The sequence below is a fragment of the Rhea americana genome, unplaced genomic scaffold (genome assembly GCF_003343005.1).
Source record: "Rhea americana isolate MKP2758 unplaced genomic scaffold, rheAme1 scaffold_157, whole genome shotgun sequence".
Lineage (NCBI taxonomy): Eukaryota > Metazoa > Chordata > Aves > Rheiformes > Rheidae > Rhea > Rhea americana.
The window spans coordinates 967,058-992,928 of record NW_028185672.1 but is presented as its reverse complement, the minus strand read 5'-3'; the positions used below and the strand labels follow the sequence as shown (position 1 = coordinate 992,928).

General features: G+C 36.8%; 1 protein-coding gene across 2 annotated transcripts in view; it reads right to left on the bottom strand.

The window, feature by feature from the left end:
- CCSER1 (coiled-coil serine rich protein 1) overlaps nucleotides 1-25,871 on the bottom strand; it is a 686,381-nt gene that overhangs the window by 250,280 nt on the left and 410,230 nt on the right. For both annotated transcript variants that reach the window (XM_085299943.1, XM_085299944.1), the window contains exon 9: nucleotides 7,849-7,926. In XM_085299943.1, coding sequence (XP_085156069.1) covers nucleotides 7,849-7,926 — 78 coding nt within the window. The remainder of the gene's footprint in view (nucleotides 1-7,848; nucleotides 7,927-25,871) is intronic.

Genomic DNA, 25,871 nt, shown 5'->3' with positions numbered 1-25,871 from the left:
GATAACACAAAATAAGTTAAATGAAAAAATTTCATTTCTGCTACAAGCATTCCATGCAGGAATGTAAAAATAAAGCTGCTTTCAAACCAACGATCAACGTAACAAGGAATTAAGTGACAATACATATTAAAACAGAAATATGACTCTTCRGAAGCTTGTGCATTACACATTTCTAGTTAGAAAACAGATACATACAACAAGATGTCATGTTTGTACAGGAAGGTGGTCATCAGGATGAACTAGTTTATGCTAGAAGCTACATGCAGCATGCATACATATGACAATATTTCAATAAAATAATTTAAGTGTCTGAGTAGCTGATCTTCATTAAAAAGCACCTCATCATAAACATACAAACACCAAATTAATACACACATACTTTAAAATCACATTGCTTTATAATGCTATGGCTACCCATGGTTTATATCTGAAGTTTACTAGTTGATTTTTTTTTTTCCAATTTGAGTCCAATTTTTTCTAGTTTTTMAGAAAAAGGGCTCAAACTCTACTTTAAAACATTGCTATGCTTGAAAAATTCCATTCAGGTATTACCAAACAATCTTTTTAAGCTCATAACTTGTTTACTCATGATAACCTAGGTTGAAATTAACTTTTCCTTGAGAACTTYTACCCTTTTAACAAGCAATTAATTATAAAAGAACAAAGCTGAAAAGGTCTTCAAGCTGCTAAGATTTTCGCAAACAGTTCTCTGGCTTTTTAAGTAGGACACAGCTAGTACTCAGCATAACGCACAAACAAGAGTCAGTAAGATATGATTCAGTGAGACTAGAATGGGTGTCTAATTTCAACAAACCGAAAAACAGTGAAAGGTCTTGATATCTGGATCCTACTTACTTTTATCCTTAGTGTAAACAGGTTTAAATGTCAAAGTTTACACAGTAAATGTATACTTTTAACTCTAGAGACAACCTCATACGGAGTCTGCAGTTTTTGGTAGTAACTGTATACCCAAATATAATGCTGCAATACCATTTTTGTTAAGTCATGCCCACTTACAGATTAAAGGAAATTAAAGGAAATACGATAAAAAAAAAACTAAATGGATAGAGCTGATTAAGTAAAAAGCTTTCTGTGACTCAGAACTGCAAGGAAACGACAGTGATGAAGTGGGGAAAAGGGGAAAAGTACTATCTTCAGAAAAAAGAATTTACAGGTAAGTAGCAATACCTAAACACTCTTTTCCTCTTGCTCTCTGCAGTCCCAAGAAATACAACCAGAAGTTTTAGAGAAGCATTGCTCAGACTTACTGCCACCACCTTATAGGTATACCTTACTTTATATTGGTACAGTAATATTTTTTGCAATGATTTTATTGCACCTTAAAAGCAAGACAGCAAGGTTTATGAAGGTAGAAGCAGCATAACAGAAACGTAGATGTAGTGGGAAGAGAAAAAACTTACAAGCTAAGAAAAACACTGCACATTTATTATGCAACATATTACGGGATTTTTTTTTTTAAAGATAGAGACAGCAATGTAATATTAATTTCTAATCTACCAGAAAGCTGAGCTACTATACTGTCAACCCATGTATTGCTACAAATACTTAAACCGCACATTTATTTATACAAGCAATCAGAAGTTAACTTACATTCAAAGTAAAACAGAGTATCATTGATACTAACTGAGCACCACTACAGAATGTGAAGTTTACTATCCTTTACTCCTAGAAATGACAAAATAAAATGCATAATCCCTGGAAATAATCAACCCCAGAATACAACTGGTTAGGGGAAGCCTGTATTTTCCACATTGCAAGCACCCCCAGTTGCTTTTGGAGTTCATTTGTATTATACAACAACTGACGTATCTACCTGCATGTTACCACAGATGCCAAACTCTCAGTACTGAATTTGTTGGAGAATGTTTGCTTGTGCTGAATATTTGAATCATTTATCCCTCTAGCAAGCAGTACTATTTCTCAAGTTTATTGATGTTAATAGCTTAATGGCTGAACAGAATTCAAATAGCAAATGCCTAGTGACTTGATGGCTAGGCTGTTTGGCAAGAGTTGGCAGGACACAATCATAAAAGAAAAGTCTCAGCAAAATCTTTTACCATGAATGGATGGAAGGTTGGAAATAACTTGCCCAAATAGAACAACTCCAAATAAACAGTCATTAAGAAGAAAAAGTGATTGCAAGAAGTTGTAAGGAACAAGCACACCAAGAAACAACTTGGATATCGAGATAGGAATATGTATACAGCAGTACAAGCAAGGAAAAGATTTGAAATGGATGATTTGATTTCTAAAAGGTACTTACTGTTTAAAGAACTTTACATTGCAGACATGCATTAGTCATAATTTTGCATTACATTATGTAAGTTAGAAAATGAGAGAAAATAAGAAATTAAAGGAGAAAAGTAATGTAGTAAGATACAGCAGTGGATGCACATACATTTGGGGGAGGGCACAGCAGAGGCAGAATGTATTTTCAACTTCAGCAAGCCATTGCACATTGTAACAAACAACAGGATACTGCAGATAASTATCTATTTACACAGAACTGCTAAAGTTCAAGTACTCTGTTACTCTCTTCCCCCTCCGTCCTAAAGCWGGTGGCTCAGCCCAACACAATCCCTCTCAGCATCCCTAAAGCCACCTGGCAGCCTGCCAGAGAGGAGGAGAAGGAGCATTGATAGGGTGGGGAGGAGAGCAGGTCTGCCTGGGCATCCTCTTCTCCATCTTCCTCTCCCTCCTAGGGAGATATGGAGGCTGTAGAGATAGCCATGCCCAGGTTTTACAACAGAAACAGAGGCATGCTGCACACTGCAGTGTAGAGCAGGTTATAAGACAAATACTCTAAACATGTTTCAGCATGGCAATCAACTAGTTTTAACATTGCACAGAAGTAAAGTCAAGTCCACACTTACACTTGTGTATTACCTGGTACTGTTGTAAACATAATGCTAGTGACCATTAATCCAAGAAAAATTTTGTTTGCAGATAGGAAAATCAAATAGTAACCAAACTAGAAGTAATAATAAGGAACTTCATCGTCTGAGACTCTAAAAGAACAGGACAAAAATGCAAAACTCACTGAGGGGGAAAGGATTCTCACTGAGTAGGGAATGAACTGAAGATCAGTCTGAAACCCATTAACATCAATTTTACTCTGAATATGAGAGAAAGAACAGATGGAAGAGCAATTCTGAGATGCCCAATCCATCATATCAGCCTAGGGCAAACACAGGAAAGATACAGAAATCAGGCCAACTCTTCAAAAATTCTGCTCCAGGTAGAAAAAAAATTAAATACAAATTCCTTTCACCCAAACCTACTCAGGAGTCAATTGACAAAGGAGTACCAACTCTCAATTCTTTTGTTAACAAAAATTGAGAATTGTACTGTGATTGACTCTGCTTTCAAGAAACATGTTAATGAAAACTTACTTGGTAGTGTCACAAGCTSCAAAGTGCCTATGTGATGCCTGTATGCTTACTTAGCTCGTAGTCGTTACTGGAGCTGTACATCGCTTAACACGATCTCATCATTGGCCACAAAGCTACATGGCCACATCTATTCATCTTCTACTGCGCTTTAGTAACCTGACTGACAGAAGAGTTACTACTAGATCTCTCAGTAAAACAGAGTAGACAGGGAAAGGTGAAGGAGGTTAAACTGGCACCGATTAATCACGACACATTCACATCCTTTGTTACCTAGCAGTCTGCCCTGTCAACCTGTTACACACACGGTTCTTTCTGCAAGACTTCATCTTTTACATGATTCTGGGTAGAGATTCTGGAAAACAGAACAGATGCTGGACAAAAGGCAGACATCCCTTGACAGTCTGCAGCAGAAAGCAGTTAGTTTTCTGAAAAATCTAGATTACTTTCCAGAGTCTTGTCTCAAGACAGACCGTAGTTGGCCTGATACTTTCTAGTCAATTCAGTTAAGTAGCAAAATAATCATCTTAATCACTTGAGGGAACAGTAGTACTTCTGACCAGGGTACACCTTTCTCCTGCTTATCAAAATCTTATTTATTTAAAACTTCAGTTTTAAGTTCTGTAACTATTTTATTAGATTGTTTTAAAACAGAAAACAAAGCATTGAGCTTTCTAGTTCATATAATTCTTCATGATTAACATTATTATTTCCTCTTCACAAGTAAACTATTTCTACCAAATCTTCCATTTGCTTAGTTATATAGTACTCTAAAGCAATTCTGGTCAGAAAACCCTCAGTTCTGGATGGGATAAAACAAGTAAGTCAAAAGCGTTATCCAACAACTTACAGGTATAGCAGAAGATTCTAGGATCTCRTATCTCGCCAGTGAGTTTGACAGCTGGAATCAAACTCCAACTATGTTATGTCCAGCATCATGTTATGTGCATGACAGACTGCATAAYGACAAAGCACGCTATATCCACTTCCATTCTGGTATCCTGCAAAGTACTTACCTACAACACTCAGAGTCAACACTTTGCCTATACTTTTTCAGAGACAGAGAGAGATGTTTTTTCCCTTTGAAATACTGAAACATTCTTTCTCCCCCCATTCCTTCTCAAAGACAGACTAACCTCTAGCCTTTTTTGATTGCTGTATAGTTAATGCATGAAAGAGTTCATTTCTTGTTTAAAACAAAGCAAGAACTTCCATTTATTCTAATGACACAACCTCAAAGCTAAAAAACAGTATCTCAGTTACCGGAGAATCCAGAAGTCAAGTAAGATAGAGTACTGCTTTGTTTTTGGAGACTAACCTGTCTCGTGATCTCGGACTCTGTCGGACCCCTCCTTCCTGCGCTAGGACATTCATTGTCAAAAACTAAACTGCAGCACAGATATCTTCTAGCCTCTTGTGTTTAAATCTACATATTCTGGATCACATTTAGCAACATAAAATACTGACATTAATTCAAGATAATTGTATTGAAGGAAGGGTATAAGCCAGTCACATATGTTGCAGAGAGCAGAAGAAAAATGAAATAACCTCATCAGGCATCACAATACCCTAGAAAGAAAGGTCATCGCTTTTCCAGCTGATTTTCATGAAATCATTCCGTCACTGAAACAAGAAGCAAGACTACTCYGAAACCTCTCAGAGAATTTATGAAAGAGTTACTAGACTTTTAACAGAACTACTAAGCTTATAAACTGAAGCAAAAATAGGAAAGGACATAAAACAACTTTTTCACAGAAACATCAATTCAAGGATTTCAGTAATACTCCATTCAGAAGCGTGTTCTGTTTGTACAACATAGGTGAAGTAATATGCATTATTGATAAAGCTCTTACCTGATCATAGATAGCCTTTGAAGTTAAAGAACAAGTGACCTTTTTCCTTTCTGGAATTACAGTAACAAATCTGTAGTGATGATGCAACAAATTTCAATTTTTTGCYTACCTGTTAAACTAGACAGCTTAAACTATTCAGCACATGCGACTCTCCCAAAACAAGAGTAATGGGGCAAGGATTACATCTTGCATTCTCCAGCTTGTTTTATGTTCGACTATTTCATCTAATTTCACGTTAGCACAGTGTTATTGTATTCATACTAATACACACCTAAGCAAACTCTATATAAATTAACTTACAGACACCACTTACCAGAGAGATAATTTGCTCTTTAAAACTTCACATAAAAGCAAAGAATACAAGCACTATTGTCACTTGTCTTCAGTGGAAACACAACTGAAGCCATTACTATCTATAACATCCATTCTTGGAAGACAAGTTGCAAGATCTAATAAATAAAAGTACATATTTCATATTATGAAAAATGTTAACACTATTTATTTGCACATTCCTCTTCATTCTAGCATGCCTTGAGTTCCTTAATGAAGATCACAGTAAGCATGAGTCATTCCTTCAGAGTCCTGTTCAACTTTCTCCGTAATCTACTCCATGTAATGTAATTTTCACAAGCATTCTGTACAACATAAAATCAACACAGGTGGACTTGCTGTTTCATATTAAAACATTCCTCATTTGCTTTTGTTGGGATATTGCACTACCTATATACGAAAACATGATTCCAACCATGACACAACAGGTAAGTGGGTAGGTAAGGCCTTGAAAAATGTGTTGTACCACTACTTTTGAAGAGACTTCTGCTTTTGGGGTTCCCCTCCTTTTTATATTTTTTATATTTTTTTTAATATATTTTTATATCTATATCCCAACCTAAGCCAGACAACTGAGGTAGTGTTCTTCTTTCTAATTTTAATATAGTAATAGCAATCATCTACTTTACTGATGGACAGCCCCCTCCCCCCNGTCCCTTTTTAGTGGGGCAAGTGTCATTTAGCAGTATCAATCACTGCAGCATGAGAGACTTCCTATTTGGGTGGCGGGTTGGGGGGAACAAACACAAATCACATCAGTTAAAAAAAAACAAGTAAACCAAAAACCCTCAAAACCAAAAAGTAAACACTCCTAAAAATTACTTATTCACATTTTTAGTGGAAGAGTTATTCAACATATAAGATGCTCAGTAAAGTATCTCTCTAGAACTTATTTTTCCCAGCAGAAAAATGTATGGCATAACAACATATAAAAATGTTCTGAAGTATTATTGAATATTCCAGGATTTTCATCATCCATGAAGATACCTCATTTTCAGCACATTGAAAAAAACACTACTGTCATTTCACAAAGACTCAGCTCATTTTGCAAACCATGCACAAGAATGAATCAGTGCAGTCAGATGCACTGAGCAAAATATTGGCACATTTACTCTAAATGAAAAATACTCAACAGATAAAATTACTAAATGTATAGACTCAAAAAACCCCAAGCATTAACAGTAATATACACAAAAGTAACACATTTTTGTTCAAAGTAGTTAGAGCTACACAATCAGCATGCCTGGTTTAAAAGAAAGACTAAGAGAAAAATCAAGCATAACTGACTTCAAGAACTTTTCTGATTAAGAGTGTGAAACTTATTTTTCTATCTTTACAAGAATACCTGAAGACTCAAAAGACAGATCTTTAACACTCCAGTACTACAAAACACGTTGAAAGGTATGTTTCAAAACACRCACTTAGCACTCCTTGATTTACCACGCTTTTTAAAAATTTAGAGCAGCACATTGAGATASATCACTGCAGAACTGCAAGTATTTTGCAGAACAGTCGTTGGTAACAAGTATGGTTAGATYCTGCTCAACAGGAAAAAAATAACTGTGCTAAATATTCATCACCGAGGCATTCTTAATCAAAGATTATTCAAGAAAATCATGTACACAAGTGAATCACTACATGTATTCTACCAATGTTTCATAGAAGGAACACTCTTCTTTATGTTTCTTATATTTAAAGATTTGTCCTTATGCGTATTCTTGCATGAAGCTGCAAACTGTCAACTCACTTTCTAGCAGAAASTAACGCTGCTCGAGAAACAAGATTTGAGTCTGACTTGAAAAACTTGCATTTCTTCCGTTATTTTCCATAATTCAAATATTATTTGGACAATACATARTGATTATAAACAACAACACGACATTGTTAATGAGTGAATTACTTTTGATACTGAAAAAAATAAGAATCCAATTATATGCATCTTCCACATGTATTTATGCTAATTCTCAGCATATTGGAGTTATTTTTAAAACACAAAATTATTAGGRTGTTATAGCACGCTGGCAGGTAGTTGTAGTTATTTTTTTTTACGTTGTAGAAGACATTTGAGAATCATTTAAGAGCAAAGGATGAATAATATTCCACATAAACCCTCCTAAATCAATGCATGGAGACAACAGCCATAGAAGCAAATAGGCTGATAGAAGTCTGACACCCATAAAGGTGATTTAAGAAAAACAAACCAAAAACCAAAACGAACAAAAAGAACCCCAACCCTGCTCAATATAGCTACTTACATCATGGCCTATGAGCTCTGTCTGAGTGGATTTATCTGCATGGGAAGCAAGAACCTTCTGCAAACACTGGGCTTTTTCCTGTAAAACAAAGCAACATATCGTAGGTGAGTCATGTTTTTCCTCACTGCGCTGTACAGCGACAAACATTCAGATAAGTAGTTCAAAACTCATGCACGGACAGCTATTTAGAAATTAATATATTATGGAGTTATTCTCAGAGGTTTATTTCCCTGCTATTATTTCCTTGTACCAACTGGTCCTTCTCTTAAATTGAGAGCAAGTGCAGAGAGCATGACTATATGAGAACTGGGACCACCCTGCGGACGTTGCTGCAGCACACAGGAACCTTCTTCCAGAGCAGATACACATCTCAACACGCAAACTGTATTATGGAGCAGCAGCAAATCTAAATACCCACACTGTTCCAACAGCAAAGACGTTTTCCGAAACATTAAAAATAAAAAGTAAACTCCACAGCAGATCAAAGTATCAAGACAACATCCCTCTCACTCAATGGAAACAAATTATGCAAAGCACAAGCGCTTCCATTTCTACTCGCCCAGCGGCCTCTCCGCACCCCAACCTCTGCTGAAGTCCTTCCCGTGGGGATCCCTTGGGCAGGCTCAAGCAAAGGAACCTGGCCATTTGACACARCTGCGCTTCACAGAAGGCATTTCGAGGCTTCACTTAAAGCATCAAATCTTCTCATTGACTAGAAACACCGACCCTCAACCAACCTCAGCYTCTGTGTATGTGCGCATGTGCATATACATAGATCTAGCCATACATATGTAGGTATGGTGTTTTCCCCTCCTGGAATGTAGGTCACCTTGCCTGCAAAGAACATGATGGAACAACCATAACAGTACAGGGTAAGGTGGGAAAATGTCTGCAAACAGGGTTCCACAAACAGAAAAAAAAGAATACTTAAAAATTTTTATATATAATAATATACACATATATACAATTTATACACATATATACACACACATATATATACACACACACACACCCCCTACACTTCACTGCACTTAAGGATTCCTGTCTACCAATTCACACTTATTTTTCAACTATGTCCATATGAAATACTTAACTCATCTCAGAGTGAAATGCTACAGACCTATCAAAGTATGCTTTCATGTTACTGACACCTATGTGTTACAGTAAACCAGAACCTTTGTTAATTGTATTTCAGGTTAACTGAATCTCAGTTTTCACCAAAAAAGAGAAACCTTATTATGTTCAGCTATTTAGGTTGTGATTTCCTTTATAGATACTCGTTCCACATATTTTTAAAATCAAATGTCATTTGTTTCAAGGATTGAAACATACAACTCTAAAATAAACTCATTTTCACCAAAAGCAAGCACACAGAAGAAAGAAAACATCAAAATGGTCCAACCTCTGACTCTTGAAAACTCTTTAAAGCCCCACACACCACTGACTAATCATTTCAGTGACATAGGACAACTTGCTCCCAAACTCACTGACATAACCAATTAGAGAAACTTCCTTATTCCCAACTGAAAAGTTTATCTTTAAATTCGAACTTAGGAGGAGATTGTACAGAAGATTTTAACTTATTTTGTTGAGGTACCAGTCACTTCTTCAGTATTTGCTTTAAGCATTTGGAAAGCAACATTTACTGCTAAAAAACTGCATGAATTTTCCAGTTACAAGCCCAGGCATTCGGAGAGACTAAACGTTCGTTTAAGTAATGTGATGTTCGGACCAAAAACGCTATTAACCTGTATCTGATCAAATTTAACATTTGCATACTTTCTACGTGGATCAACAAAAGCATATTTTTGAGTAACTGGTGGGGAGGAACAACTATAAAGAAATCAAAACCTTCTGTAAGACATCCTATTAATTTGGAAAGCTAAGAAGGCTGGAATAATCGGAACATACTTTTTCTGCAAGTAGGTCACTTAACTGTGTCTATGCAAAGAGGTCAATTTTTCACATAGTGATCTAAGTTCTGATTTCACCTTATTTAATTACCAGAAGCAGGAGTTAAGGGCTTTTATGTTGACAATGCATAATACCTCCTCCACTCTACATAAAAAGAATACATTCAATTTTGTTATGTGAAACAAGCTTCATAATGCAACTTAATTCATTTCAAAAGTATTAAAGATAATAAGAATACAACATATGACATCTTATTTCCAGTGATGCAGCAGAAGTCAGCAAAATATTCAAAATTATGGAAAAGGTATTTTTCCATGTGGTAACATGGCAAGCTCTAAGCTGTCTACAAAACAGCACCCTACCAGAAGAGGCAATTTGCACTTAAGAGTCATTCAATTTCATCTTCATTCTGTATGTTCCACTAACTTACACTGCTTCATCCCTACAGAGATGAGAGATTTCTTGTTGCTAGAAAAAATATATATATATATTTATTCCACAAGATATGCCTTAGTTTATGAAACAGTTCTGGTAATATTAAAGGTATTAGACTCCCCAAAACACTATAAAGGTGTTCTTTCTGATATAAAGGCTCTTCTTAAAATGACAAATGGGTGTTTTAAAAATAATTTCATGCTACATTGATTGTATCAACAGACAGACATTCTAATGGACTGAATTGATAAAATAATAGAAAAGGTTTTTACACCACAATGTGACATTTACATTTAGAAATTATCATATATTATACTATGCAAGTTAAATGCAGAACTTCAGTATAACTGCTTCTGTAAAACTGTAGAACTTCACACAATAAATATATATTAAACCTCTTCAATGCAATAAGTTGTGTAAAATACTAATAGCTACTTTATTTCATTGTATAAAAATACTGTGAATATTTGACAGCGTTCACTAAGCATTTACAACATYGGCTTCTTTTGGCCATGCATTTACAGGACAGGATTTGAAACAAATCCCAGCTCCTAGGCACAGCTGAACACCCTCTGCAGATACGCAATCTCCAAAGAAAGAAAAAGTTGCTTACAGGAGACAACCTTCACCTTTGCCCAAATATTTTATTTTCTCTTAAKAACAATCACTTAAAGAGATGTGGTGTCCAGAATTCATTTTGCTTCTGCTGGTGTGTAACCTAGTGCACTGCCAAGATTCCCACAGTTACTGCTGCAAGTGGAACGGCCTATGGGACTAGGCAAGAGACAGGCTGTAAAGGAAGTTCACGCTTTCTGCTTAGCCAGCTAGTAGACGGACAAGCTTCTGGGTGCCCAGGTTCTCAGCAAGGGCTTTGGAACCAAGCCGTCGTCCRTTCTTCTCAGCTATAGCAAATCAGCCAAATAAAAGATTGTTCTGGCAAGCCAAGGGGCATGCTTTAATACTAGTAATAAAGAAATAAGTTATGCAGATACATTCTTTATTGTGGTCTTCAATTGCCATCACAGCATCGCTCCAAAACACAGTTGCTTAGTGTTACAAAGCAATATTTTAAGTTCTGAAACTTCCCTGAGACTTTTCTGCCTTTACAGAACACTAGAGKATCTCCTCCTTTCAGTTCCTAGCTGAATAATTAGTGACTGTTTCCCTAATTCACCTAGTCTTGATACTAACTGCATATATTGAATCCTACAAGCACCTCTCCTCATATCAAAAAGCTYCAAAAACATGTTTTTACAATTCCATATTGAGATGTAAGCACGTTGGAAATGTTAAMACACAGTGTAGGTGCTTCCTTAATCTCTGCATGTGCCTACCRAGATACTTCACAGAGTCACAGATGGTTAAGCAGTCCCGCCTCCTGCTTTTTGCCCTTTTCTTTTGCACATCTGAGAAGAGTCTGGTTTCATCTTCTCTGTAAGGTAAGTAGGAGTAAGGGACTGCAGTCCTGAACATCTTAGTGGTCTTTCACAGGACCTCCTCTAAAGCCTAAAAAGAGGCTGAATAATTTTTTTTTTTTCTTTAACATGAATTCCACATTTTTAAGATCAGTTGAACAAACTTCTTCTGGGTGATTTAAAAGAGGTCTTCAGCTAATATCTTTTCTTAACTCTTCTACATGCTGTTAATCCCTATTAAAATAAATAGCACTAAGAACATACTTGTATGGTGAAAGGAATAGACATGACAAATGCATGACAAATTCTCGGTCACTGGGTTCACTCTAACTAGTGAAAAGACAAGAGCAGCTGTTGATGATTTTTTTAAGTCACTTAACTCAGAGCAACGTTGCTAGCAATATTCATCCCAACTTCATGGGTCTTAACCAAGAGCAGGCATGTGAGAGCAGGAACTTCAGTGACTGTGTAGTATGACGCCTTGTTCCATCCTTCTCTGTTGCTTGAGTTACTGAGATCACTATCTAAACTCCTTCCAACAGCCCTAGTGAAATCCATTAGGCCACAATCAACAAAGCTATTCCTTTACAAGGGAGTAAGTTCACATGTACTTTWTGCCTCAAACTGCCTACAGCACGTGACTGTCATCAGTTATATACTTATTATTACAACTGTGTTTGCAATATATTACTGAGGGATACAGGCAACCGCTGATCATAAGCATGTAAGATCATTAGATAAAATAGGAAAAAATATGAAGGAGAGCAAAAAAAAAAAAATACGAGGGAAGAGAAAGAAGAAACACCAATATTCTTTGCATCCCAGAGTGCAAAAAAACTTTCCAGAGTGGGAAAGCGTTAACCAGAAAAAATTTACATTTGAAGACAATAAACGAGAGACTAATGCAATCATTGCAGTTGTAATGACTGTAGCTTGTATTAGAAATGAACAAAACAAACCCAGTGCCTCTTCCCAGATTTACATATCCATAAATGTGCATGATTTATAAAACATCAGAGACTCAGCTTAAGTATTGTCAAGATCCCAAGTACTACYGAGTATTTTCTGACTCATTACTCTACTCCTCTTAACACCACTGGAAGAAGAAAAAACACAAACAAAATCCACCCAAAAGGAGTCCTCTATGTAAAAAGTCTATAGGTATCACATACAGGAATGAGGGCAAGTCTAACTTCTGGGAACCCGCACACTCAGATACCTGCTCATTTGATAGGAAATGAGCTATCAATCCACCAAGTACCTACCTCCTTCTAMTCTGACATGGTATTAGATAAAAGATGTTAAAGTGAGCAAGGCCTTGGAGAAATCTGGAAAAAGCAGACACTACAGACTGTCAAATTACTTTAATATTTAGAACCACCAGAATCACCTTGTGGACTCTAAGAGCTACATTTTTATTGCTATAGCTTGGGTTTTTATTATGCTGCATAATACAATACGCAACAAAGTAGCATAAAACATTARAAGAAACACCTCTCATGGATACATTTATCTGTCACTGTTCTACAAAGAGGCCTATTATTATGAGGAATAGTTGCTCCAAACTAAACTCTGAAAAGATTCCCTTAACATACACACACACCTACAGCAACTATCCAGATCTAYCTATATGCCACGTTCCTTACAAATCTAAGTTAAAAAACAAGTATTTGTTTACGTACTGTTTGAAAATAGCCTCTTATTAAAAAAGAAAAGTCAGCCAATATGCCTTAACACAGGCACAATATTGTTTTATAATAATATTAATTTAAAAATAAATATTGAGGTTTTATATTTATTCAAATTGAATGTATACTGGAACAAAACATTTTAAATGCTGGAATTTCATCTGTCATATTATCTTTTTGATTAAGAACGAAATTAGGACTTCAGCTGAAATGGTGAAGAGTAGCATTTTGGGCTACTCGTTTTGAATGGTAACACAAAGAAAACTGCTTAGCCCAAAGCCTTTACAGCTGAAAGGCAGCTACCAGACTGAAAGTAAAGTGAGTTATTACCAAACTACTAATTTAGATTAAACTACCTGAAGCATCTGACTGGCTTTTTCCTACATAACTCCTCAGGACTGAAGAACATAAAATAACTTAGACACCTTCAGCTGCGAGCAGGTTGAAGGGGGATTTTCTGTGACCACTCTCTCACCCAATTTCTGATCAGTGGCAGCATGGGTGCTACTTGTGGTGTTTGGCTTAAGTGCAAATTTGAGACCTCAAATGCTTAGAAATTACCTTGCATATTCATATTGATCTTAATTCTTACTCAGATAAAAGACCTCACAACTTTTCATATTCAAAACTCTTTACACTCAAACAACTCAATCTCYCACAGACTGTAGATTACAGTACTGCTTCATGAAGATAAATCTAATTCACCAAAACAGCCTGTAATTCTCAGCATCACTGTTGCAGTCAGATTTACAGCTCACATGTAATTTTCCTTCACATTTACCACACCATGAATAACAAGCTGTTTGTCACATAGATCTGGGGGACAAAAGCTTTTCTTCAAAAGCCTCTTCAGTASAGCTGAATTGTATCACACTTGGAAATGCTTTGTGGAGCTAAGCAAAAAGCCCAGATGTCTTCCCAGCACATACCAGCACTGTGGCTACAGGAAGCACACTCAAACACTACAAGAAGGACTAAATTTGTGGAGACCAGCTGAACTCAGAGGCTAAAAATCTGCATTTAAAATTAGAGGCATTACTCTGGAGTCACAGTAGCTATCAGCCACAAGAGCAGTAGCCTGTTATTCAGGAGAAAAAATAAGGTGAAGTTGGTAGGAATGCATAAAAGTATGCACAAGCAGATATTTCATCAAGGTTTATACTACTGCCAAATGAAGATAAATGACAAAGACCAAAAAACCTATGAGATTTCAATCATAATTTCAGTGAAAGTTTCATAGCAGTCACATCAGTATTTTGTTCTAGTGTCCTTATATAAGCCAACATAGTTTCTCACTATTTAATAAGTATTTTGTAAAACATTTMTAGCAGACAAATCCCTATACAGAAGCTACGAATGATTATCTGGAACAAAAGAGGATGTCCCGTTAGCTTCAGGTTCTACTTAAACACAGTATCCACGTCTTGAACAAGAAAGGTGAGGAAAAGCCAATTTCCAAGCCATGTGCAGTACTTAAATAGTTACTTATTGCCAATCCAAAAAAAAAAAAAAAGAATCCGAATACACTTTACAGAGTAAAAAAGGTAACTTCAGAGGGTTATTACAAAGTGATTATACTTTTGGAAGACAAACAGATATTTAGAACAGTTCAGATCTTAACAGAATTCCAAGTCTCACTGTGGTTATTCCACGTATTCTCACATTCAAGCAAAGGGTTACGAGGTCCTAGCTGCCAGAGGCACGYGCGCCTTGTGCAGCTGTACAGACAAGGACTTCAAGCTTTTAAAGCACAGGCTATCTGAAGGGGAACACAAACAACTGAATCACTCAATCCAGAAAGCTGATGAATGCTAGAGACATRGAAAAAACAAACAAGAACTTTGAAGTAGAATCTTCTGACTCCCATTTCTTTGACTGGGCCAYGCAGGTATCCTAAACATTGCACTTTTTACTTGTGTATGTATTACAAAACTAAAAATAAGTATTTACAAGGATGAGACTACCACAGGATTTCAGGACAATGATTTGGCAAACATCTGAGCTTTTTTCCTTTTCTTAAAAGCATCTGTGAAAGTTTAAGGTATAGTGCATATCTGCTCCTACTTTGGATCAAAGTTACAACACAAATCCAGTTTCTTGGATTCATTTTCTTGAACAAATGTATCTGGATTTGTTATCACCTGTTTCATCAGTTGCATCAACCAATCAGTTGCACCTCTAAGCAGTATTAGAATGAATAAACTGCTTTTTAAACCAGTACCCAGTTCCTGGTTTGGCTATATACCTATGATTAGCAACCATTCTGTCTTTCAGTAAGACTGTATAGCAAGTAATCATTTCCTTATTACTTAGGTTTCTCAWAACGTATCAGTGGTGCTCTAAGAAATGTTTACATACCCGTATCACAAGGTATGGAGGAACTCATTCAGGTTATCACATCTCCAAAGCAAACAMACACAAAATTACAAATTACACATTCATATATAGCCAAGGTGTGTTACTGCATGCAGTATGAGATACTTAGTGTCACATTCTGTGAGCAATCTAAAAACCAACCAGAAATAAGCCAAAACCAGAACAAGGAATGGTTATTAGTGTACTCTTGTTTTTAAAAGCAGCCAAGAAGTGGGAGAAGGAAAGAGAAAGGYGCAGTAACACAGTCATAAAAACTTCCAAAAGGCAAATTCATCACCAGGTATACTGCCATTCACACAGAAATTAGCTCCAAGTGCTGTTTTGAACTTTTTGCTAACACTGTTTTTAGTCCCARTTTGTGTTACGGTTGCATCCAGTTGTCTGGAAAAAAAAAATGCTGTAAATCCCATGCTAGCTGGTTTAATAAGGAAGTACTTCTATTTTGTCTCGTATGTCCTTAGATAACGTCCCTAGTCCCACTGAGATAAACTCAGTCCCGTCCCTACAGCTGCAAATGTGTACAAGACACCTTCTACCAGCTTGATAATTCAGGAATTGAGAGAGAGAGATGAAGGCTTAGAACTATGAAGCACGAAAAGCATTAAGCATCTCCCTAGTACCATTGACTTCATCCTCCTACAAATATTTCAAGGACAGTAGCCAGTGATCTGTTGCAAGCTCCTGTGTGAAGTCACTTGCAGAGTTGAGGGATTCACAGTTTTGCAGTCCAAGTCTTACATCCTACATAAAAAAAAAAAAATCAGTCTTTCTTAACACCATTAAGCCTTCAACACTTTCCATTTGAATATGAATTTTTATACTCTATTTTCTCAGAATCCTGTCACAATCTCAAGTAGAAAAAAATTAAAAGAAAAACAATCATCCTACAAGAGTAAACACTGAATAGTGTTCAGTACAACTACACATGCAAGATGACTGCAAAGCAGGACCTTCAAATTTGAAGATCAAACTTGCACACCTTTGATTTTCAAAGCAGCCTACATTTCTAGCCATTAGATTCACAATATTTCAATATTTTTTCTAAACAGACATCACAGATACAGCAGTGAATTTCTCCTCAATTACAGCTCTCATTTACTTAAATGCACAGCATTAAATTGCACCACTGAAGACATGAAACTGGTTAGAACATACGTTGCTGCTCTTTTGCACAGAAATTGTTAATCATCAGCTGTAAAACACTAGATCATCAAGAATAATGAGGTTTTACCTCATTTAAGGTACACTACGTTTACTAGCTAAAACCTGAGAAAAGACACAGAATATGAAAAACATTAAAAACAGAACAAGACTAACTGAATTGCTTACAAACCAAGGAAACTAGTGTTTKAAATTTTTTGAAATAAATTCAGATTAGCAAACCATTGTCTTAAGTATGTTCGTATCCTTGCTTAAGGCTTACTTCAAGTATGCATCTCCCCCTACACCAAAGTAGAGGGCAGCTCCTGTCAAATAGCATAGCAAGAATTACTCCAACAAAGTAGATTAAGACAAAAAGGATCATGTAGATTATTCCTACGCTTGCTCTTTTCATTAAAGCACGCTGCTGTAACTTAGCCTTCAGCTGGTATGCTCTTTGCTCACAGCTCAGCTAGCAGTCATGTTGACAGACAACACAGAAGAGGCAAATGAAAACAAATCTATCAACTTTATTTTTAAACAAAGAAAGTAGACAGATTATAACCTGGATTTTTTTCCCCTCCTTTTATCCCTTTTTGGGGYAACCCCATTTGCCTCTTTCCTGATGTGCACAATTTCAATATTGCCAGCTCTACAAGTCCCGCAAGGGTACAAAGTTTCTCAAGCACTGTTTCACAAGATCTTTTTCTTTCCRTAGCTCAGTATTGTGAGCTATTTTTTTCTTCACAAAGCCCAATCAGTTTTCACTGAAGAAAATCCTCTGTGGTTAAACAAAYACAATACAAAACAGCAGCAGTATGATAACACTTGATGTAGTAATAACTAAAGAATGACCCTGCAACGCTTAACACAAAGTATTACTTAGGTCAATTCTTTATCTTGTGAGAGAAACAAAGACACCGATTTTCATCATGTCTCCTTCCTTACCACCTGAAGCAAAGCCCGTTACACACTTTATCCTTTAGGCCRCAGAGTGGAGATATTTAAGTACGTCAGCCAGTTCTGTTGGTTTCTTCTTCCCTTTCCCTCTATGCGAGCAGAGACATTCGTGTGCTGTGATTAGTGCCAGTGCCAGTCACCTTCCACAGAGACTTCATTGCATATGCATTAGTCAGTCAGATTGCAGGAATCGTTAACTAAGCACATTCCAAATTGCAACTAATGTTTATTGAAGGCTTCTGACGTTAATTAAACTTCACACAGCCACATGTTTACAGTAATTTCACAGGTTGCCATTCTGAAGACAGACCTTCAGGACTGCAACATTAAAGTGTACACTACAAATAAAATCAAAGYATCATTTCTTAGTTGCTTCTGTGACTTTTGTACAGCGCAGATTTTGATCATTTGCTCGTCAAAGGAATTGGGGAAGGGGGGAKTAAGGAAACCATATAAACCAAGAAATTGTTGCCACCAAGGAAATCAACAGCAACACGCATCAATCCTTATGATAATAGAAGGCTCCAGCATTATTTATGGATATCAACAATGTATGATCCAAGTATCACTGCAAATAGGTCTAGCGATACCAAAAACAACTCACAGCTGCCAATTTCTGAGTAGCTTCATGTGTGACTTTATATGCAAATAGTTTACTAATTAGCATGTTTGCAAATGTTTTGCATAGAACCATCAGTTTAAAAATGCAYGGGTTTAGCAGTGTTAGAAAGCATCAAACTTAAGCCACACAGTTGTCACTAAGCTTGTCCTGCATTCATGTGCACACCAAGAAGTGAGATAATCTAATTAATTAAAGACTACTACTTACCCTACTTTCCTGAAAGCAATCCCACTGGAAATGATCATACTGCCTCTCCATCACCATAATAATTTGTGATTAAACTGACAAACTTCATTTCTGAAATGCCTCTGTTGCTTTGACTAGTTGGGATTGATCATTATAATGAAAGCCATTGCCTGGACAGACCAAAATCAGCACCTGCAACAAGTAAAACAGCTGCAGCACAAGCTTTGGGCCATCTGAAAAGCCAGTCCCATGGCCAGCTGGAGGCAACAACACACACTGACTTCAGCCCAGGCAACAGCTAGGAGGACAGCTCCAGCCTGCACGRGGAAGCAGCGCACGGAGAATTGCGGTGGAAGCCCAAGGGGCCCCACATAGTAGCATTGCTTACGAAGGAGCTCCATCCCTAAATCCGGCTTCCAGACGCACAGCCAAGACTTCTCCGTCATCGTTTATTTGCATAAATGAGTACCAAAAGGTGCTTTTTGCACTTGTGGACCTGCTCTCTGGGGAAGCCACAGCATGTGTTTTGCCAGAAATTGACACTGGAATCTTTATTATGGTGGATACTTATTATGAATTTAGATTCACCACTCCTGCCCTCCACTTACCTGTTTACCTCAACTGAAGACTAGAAATATAGAATACTTGAAATTAAATGCAAAGTGAATGATATTTAAATCAGTAAGACAAAAATCAGCAAGAAAAAAGGATCAGCATATTTTAGTATGCTTTCTCATGATATTCCAAATAGTTTTTTCACCCTACACCTAATCAAAACCCATGAGAAACGTTCAGTTTTGCATTGCTCTACCAAAGCAGAATAGGTTTGATCAGCCAAGAAAATTCCAGCTTTCACTATAACAGTACCAAAGCAATGCAAAGCAGAGTTAGTATTTTCAGTAATATTTGACTACRACATAGCAATGTTCCAGTTGAAATTGAAGAGAAATACATCATTCTTCTCTTTTCAAACACTTCATTTAGAAAATTTCCCTGTGACTCAATGAAAACTACAGTCCTGTTATGACTTCTACAGCAAACTACTGATACGTTAAAACCAAGTYAGTTGAGCATTTCTAGCACTGAAATTTTGATTTCACTTGATGAAAGTAAAGCACATAGCAAAACATTTTCATCACCACATAAAAGCTGTGCTAATTCAAGCATCTACAATATTAAGACCCTTTTATACTGTATGTGGAAAGCAACCATTATGTTCTAACACTAGTGTAGTGCATAAGCACAAAAAAAGCTATAGCACATTAAAAAAAATGTGAATCATGGTTTTCTAACTTTTTTTTTTTAAAAAAAAGTATTAGAGGATCTTGATCAAAGAGCACTGTAACAAGATTCCTACTTTTATCTCCTTTTTCAAAATAGTTTCTCACCATTTAAGGACATGGTAACTATACCTTTATTTCCCACCGACACATATCATCAGCAAAACACACTGCAACGGTCCCCAGATTACTGCTATAACAGAACCACAAAGACAACTTATAATCATGAGCATAAGCAGCTGTCACATAAAACTGCTTGAAGAGGGGAAATAACAATCCAAACTATGATATATTCATAAAAACATAACAACTACATTACACAATTCTAAAGAGACACCCTGACACAATCTTATAGAGCTATTCAAGCAAAAGAGGAATAAATTCTAATTTTGCCTCAGAAAGATAGAACTGAAAAGGGCTGAAGGCAGATCTATGGCAATCACAAAACATTATTAGCCAGTTTATACCATACTATAAATTCAAGGTGACAAATAAACCCTCTTTTATTGGCTCATAATCAGCCTGTTGGTAGACTATTGTTGAAAAAAATAGTTTGGCTAAAATTTTTACTAGTGTTCTTTAATGCTGTCTCATTTCTGTCTTAGGTCATAATTCATGACTATTACTAAAGAAGGTTTTGTTAGCTAACATTGCATTTAGACAACTTATTGTTTCCAAAGATGCCTCATTCTTCAACAGATGCTACTTCTTCCAGTTTTGCAAAGATGCACAAGAAGAGGGCTGAACTCTGGCAGTGAGATCAGGAGACTCCCTCTGGTCTACAAATTGAAACCAAAAAAGATAACTTTGAAAGAAAAACACTTCCAGGTTGGGCACACTAAAAGATACAGTAAGTTGATCAGGTAGAAAGTAATAGCATAAAGCTACAAATACTGCAAAAATGAGATAAGTGCAAGAGAATAAGCAAAGAGATCCGTTGAGGGTTATGAAATGTGTGTCAGCTGGTGCAGGAGATCCTTCTGAGCTGGAAAGCGATAATATACCGGCCAGAGCAGGCAAGGGAAACACCACAAACTTCCACCTGCCACATCTTCTCTAAGCATCTGCTTGGGGCTACTGTTGCAGACACAGCAGCTCAGCGTTCAGACAAACCCTTGGCCTGAATGAGCGCAACCGCTCTTACCCGGCACTCCAACAGCAAAAACAAATCTGAAGGGTGAAACAAAGAGCTGTTTGCAAACAGCAGTACCAGCATTCAACACAAAGCAATCAGTCATAGACATGAAACACTAGCTTCCTTTACTTTTCTTCAGATTATTCCTTGTTCTTAATAAGAGAAAAAGGCACTTTATCAGGAATTTCTCTCTCTCTCTCTTTTTTTTTTTTTTCCCCCAGTGAAATTTGCAGTACTAGGAACAAAGAAGAAAATAAAAGCGAGCAAGAGCTGCTAAACAGCGCATCTTGAGGAGGACTTTGTAGCTAACTACRTAAACTCAAAGACAACAGTATTCGCTACGATCATGTTTCAGGAAGTTTTAGCGAGCAGTGTAATAACAGTCTGTATTTTCAAACTGGGCATATCGARATAGTCTACACAGTATTATCCACAACGGAAAATAAATCTTTTCTATATTTTTATATGTAAATCCAAACTTGACCASTGCTTGAAGATGGAGAATCTAGCATTTAAAAATCAAACATACTTAAAAACACAGGGAGGGAGAAAAAAAAATATATAACGACCAATATGCCAAATAAACTTTGAGTTATAAATATTTAGTAATTACGCAACATTATCCAGGGACTAAATACTGGTTAGCAGTTTTAAAATTCAACAAGAAACATCTGTTTAATTTAAAACAAACAACTTACTTTAACCTACAACATCTTCCCCTTGATCGGGAGCCGTATGGCAGCTCTGGATCAATTTTCAAAATTTCAAACTGAGCGAAGTTATAAAATATGCGTAAGGAACAGATGCTTTATTAATGCTGAAGTATGCAGAAACTTCCACAAGGGCCTCCAAGATGCATCCAAAAGACAGCAGCAGAGGTATTTTACAATTCAGTTGTGAGACCCTGGGGGTAACGTAACAACCTGTGTGGCTATATGCCATACTATTATTACTTATTTTGGCTTTTACTTCTTTTCTCCAGAAACTCTGCAGCACCCAGCATAATAAAATATCCATGGATTTAAGGAACTACCATAAAGCATATAGCATATACAGTCATTAAGTCAGTAAGCTGTGCAACAAGTTCAATCCCCGTTTCTGATTATTTCTGACTTACCAAAAAGCAAATAAAGTAAACTGATTTTATTTTGCTCATTAAATGAGCTTTGTATAACTTAAACATGAATAAATCTTATTTCTTTCTATCAGGAAATCAGTTCAYTTGTTTCCCAATTTCCTATGCATTTTCTCAAATCTCAGTCTGACTCAGCAGACTAATAAATCAGAATACTATCACACACTCAAGTCAGGTGAATATGGAAAAACCATTTTAGATAGTGCTGCTACATATTTGATAGTCACAAGAAGTTTACTGATCTTTACACCTTGCACATTTATCACATTATTCTATTAACAGTAACAAAAAACCTCACTCATCTGAATTCAATAATGCACTTAGCGCAGGCCATTGCAGATCCATTTACAAATCGCATAAACTACAAAACAAGATCAGAGTAAAATATATATAGCAATACGATTAACTATTTACTATGCTATAACATAAAACTTTCTTCAAACTTTGTTTTCTAAATCTTCAGACTGTGGTACAGCTCAGTTTAGGTTCAATTCAGACACAGATTGTTATACTACCACAAGGTCTCACAACAAACCCTATTCAATGGCAGTTAATAATCCTTTCTCAACCTTCACGTAAAACACGATTCCGTCTGAAAAATGGAAATATTTGCCAAAAACTTAGCTTTTTAAGAAATTCTCAAATGATTACTGTAGTCGAGGCACAAAAACGAATTCAGAGATGTGATTTTCATTTCTAGAATCCCTAAAATGAGTATTATGAAATACAGATATTATTTGAAATAAAGGATGCATCTCGTCTTCATATAGCAAAATAGGCTGAGTTTTCCACGAGTTCCACTGAATTTCTCAAGTAGGTCATCTTAAACTTTCAGGTTATCTAGCTATAGGTTCAATAAAGCCTGCAATCAAAATTGACCTCAGTTATTCACAAGCACCACTATGTCAAGATTGGTGAGCTTCTTGAAAATTAGTGCAATATTCAACATTTTTAGAAAGAGATGCCCAATTTAGGTTAAGTTTTTTATAAACCTAGCACCACTTTCATAGCCAACATTTGCTTTCCTATTAGAGCTCGCACCCAAGTGGGAACAGCAACTACTTCAACTGCCAAGTACCTGGGAAGTGGTGGTGGAGTGGGGGGCCCACAAAAAAAGAAAACCCAAGACAACACCACGTGAAAGTGTTTGGATCTGAAGAAAAAATGAAAACCCTCTTTCAAAAGACTGAATTGGTCGGCAGCCCAAATTTCCAATTCTGCCAAAGAGCCTTACAACAGATGTTATAAACAAAGATGAATTTTCCTCCTTTGGGTTGTTCTGAGTGTACTTCATTTCTATCACTTCATCATTTTCCTTCATCAACAGTCTTAGCTGCTGCCCAGTGTCCCAGCAGTTGCCTATTTTCTACTGGTCCTTTTGGCTGTTGTTATGCGGAATTGCAGGCAGGAGGGAGACTATGCCACGTGCAGCCCTAGTCACAGCACTGCTTACACACATCACCTGAGCAAGGAGAACCAGTAACGCAGGGGATCACTGCCAGTGGATACCAAGGCTGGCATTGTAGAAGGTCTGCAAGCTCAGAGACCGAGACTGCATCCAGTCTTCTCAGTTCACCACCTTCAGTCCACTAGACATCCAGGTGGTACCACCGAGTTTTGCTTACTCAGGCTAGCCTAGCGCACATAACGCTTACCTAGTTACATGTAGCGACCCAGTCTTTGACAATCTATTGATAAAGTCTCACTCGTGATTAAGTTTGCACAACYGAGTCTAACTCTTTCTGCAGTGCAGCACCCTAACTTTCACTTACCATGCATTTCACGATCAGAGTTATGCTTACAGGAATACTGCAAAACTGGATGTTATCKACATTCTATTGCACTACCGATGGGAAGTGCAAACTTCCATAAAAACTACAAATGTCTGCACAACTTCTTACCAATTAGGAGAGTTAAGAAYCAGATACAAGCGTTACAGCTTTTGACCCAAAACTCTGTTCTCTCCAAGTGCTTCTCCCCTTCTCCATTTTCCTCCACCCTAGGGAAGGTGCCCATTCTCTCTTGGTAGCCTGCTCCTTTATTTGTACCCTTTTCTGTCCTTTCTTACCCTGTGTTGCAGAATAACCAAGAATCTTTGTTCTTTCTCTTTCCACAAGAAATTTGGCTATTCCCTTTAGTTTCAGCTTCTGATGCATGCGACGCTTGAACCCAAGGCCCCTGCCTCAGTACGTCAGCTTCAAAAGCAGCCCTAACAAAGTGGTTGCTAATGCTCTAGGGCTGGCCCTGGCTTACCMGGTGCCAACACCTGTGAAGAAGTAAAGATGTCACAGAGGGAAAAAAATTGGAACTCAATTCCCTGAAGAAACGATCTTAGAACCGACGTTTATATGGTCTTAGAACATCCTAACACATGGAAATCCAAAGTGAAAATATATGAAGACTTATCAAAGAGGACAACAAAGATGCTATATGGTTTCTCCACAGCAATGGGACCACCTTTTTTCTCCATTACAGAACAGCTTTTGGACTGCACACATTTGCTTAGTATTTACATCCCAAATGCACACCTAGGCCTTTAAACCAAGAACAGCAACCCTTCAGATGGTGAGATAASCCTCCTTACATTCTGCATGATCTTCATGGACAACAATTATGTTTCTCTGGCAGCATCCAAGGTAATTATATTGCAATCAATAGTCAAGCTGAAGCTAGATTTGCTCCTGTATCTAGGACTCTACAAGATCATCTAGGATATCAGGACTCTAACTACATTAAGAGCACAGCAGAACAGAGAGAGGGAAAAAAAAAAAAAAAAAAAAAAAAAAAAACACCCACCCACCCACACACCCCTCCCTCAACACATTCAGTGGGTAGTAAGTGGTGCACTCCATTCAGCTGGTGACGACTGTAATGATCACATGCCATTATAAATTTCTGTTGCTCTTGATAGAGGTCCAGTTTAAAAGGAAACCACTTTTGAACTTTCAGGCCAGAAGTTTTTTCTGCAAAGTCATCATTAGACAATATAGTTTCATATGYATTGCTGTGCTCTGTGAGATGGCCTTAGCTTCCCAAAAGTATAGCAATTTTCTCACATAGTGCAAAAAATTGTTGCCAGCAATATACTCACACCATCTGTGAGCCAACAGGACCACCCTGCTGTTCAACTGTTTATCGACATGGCATTTAGGGAGGAAGAAAAAGATAAGAATGTATTCCTGCATTATACCTTTACTGGTATATGTCAGAATTTTGCAAGATTTAGTTGCAGAGGTCTGTAGAAACATAAAAGAAATATATGTGACTATAACAGTTAATATCATGACAGACTCAACTATGAAATTAGTTATGATCTCTGCAAATTTTAGACTTGAAATGAAACATAAAAATCATATGCTTTCATTAATAAGCATTATAAAAAAAATAATACATCCTTTTATAAAAACAACCCCAGAAAACCAGCTGGGCCATGTAACACCTACTTGTTCTTTATAATTGTTTCATGAAACACCAAAAAATTTGGTTGTTCTGTGGAAATGAATAGCATCAAGACATGACTATAAACTAAGTGTGGGTGTATATATGTATATGTATTTCTTTTGAGGCAATTAACATGTATCCTGTGTATCTGAAGAGTATTTTTTACATCATTGAGTTACATTTTATAATCATCCTTAAAGTAAAATCAAAATACCCTGTATAGTAGAAAGTCTGTGTGCTTAAAAAAAAAGCCCCAAGACTTTAAAAATTTAACTCAATACACATTTTTAGTAATA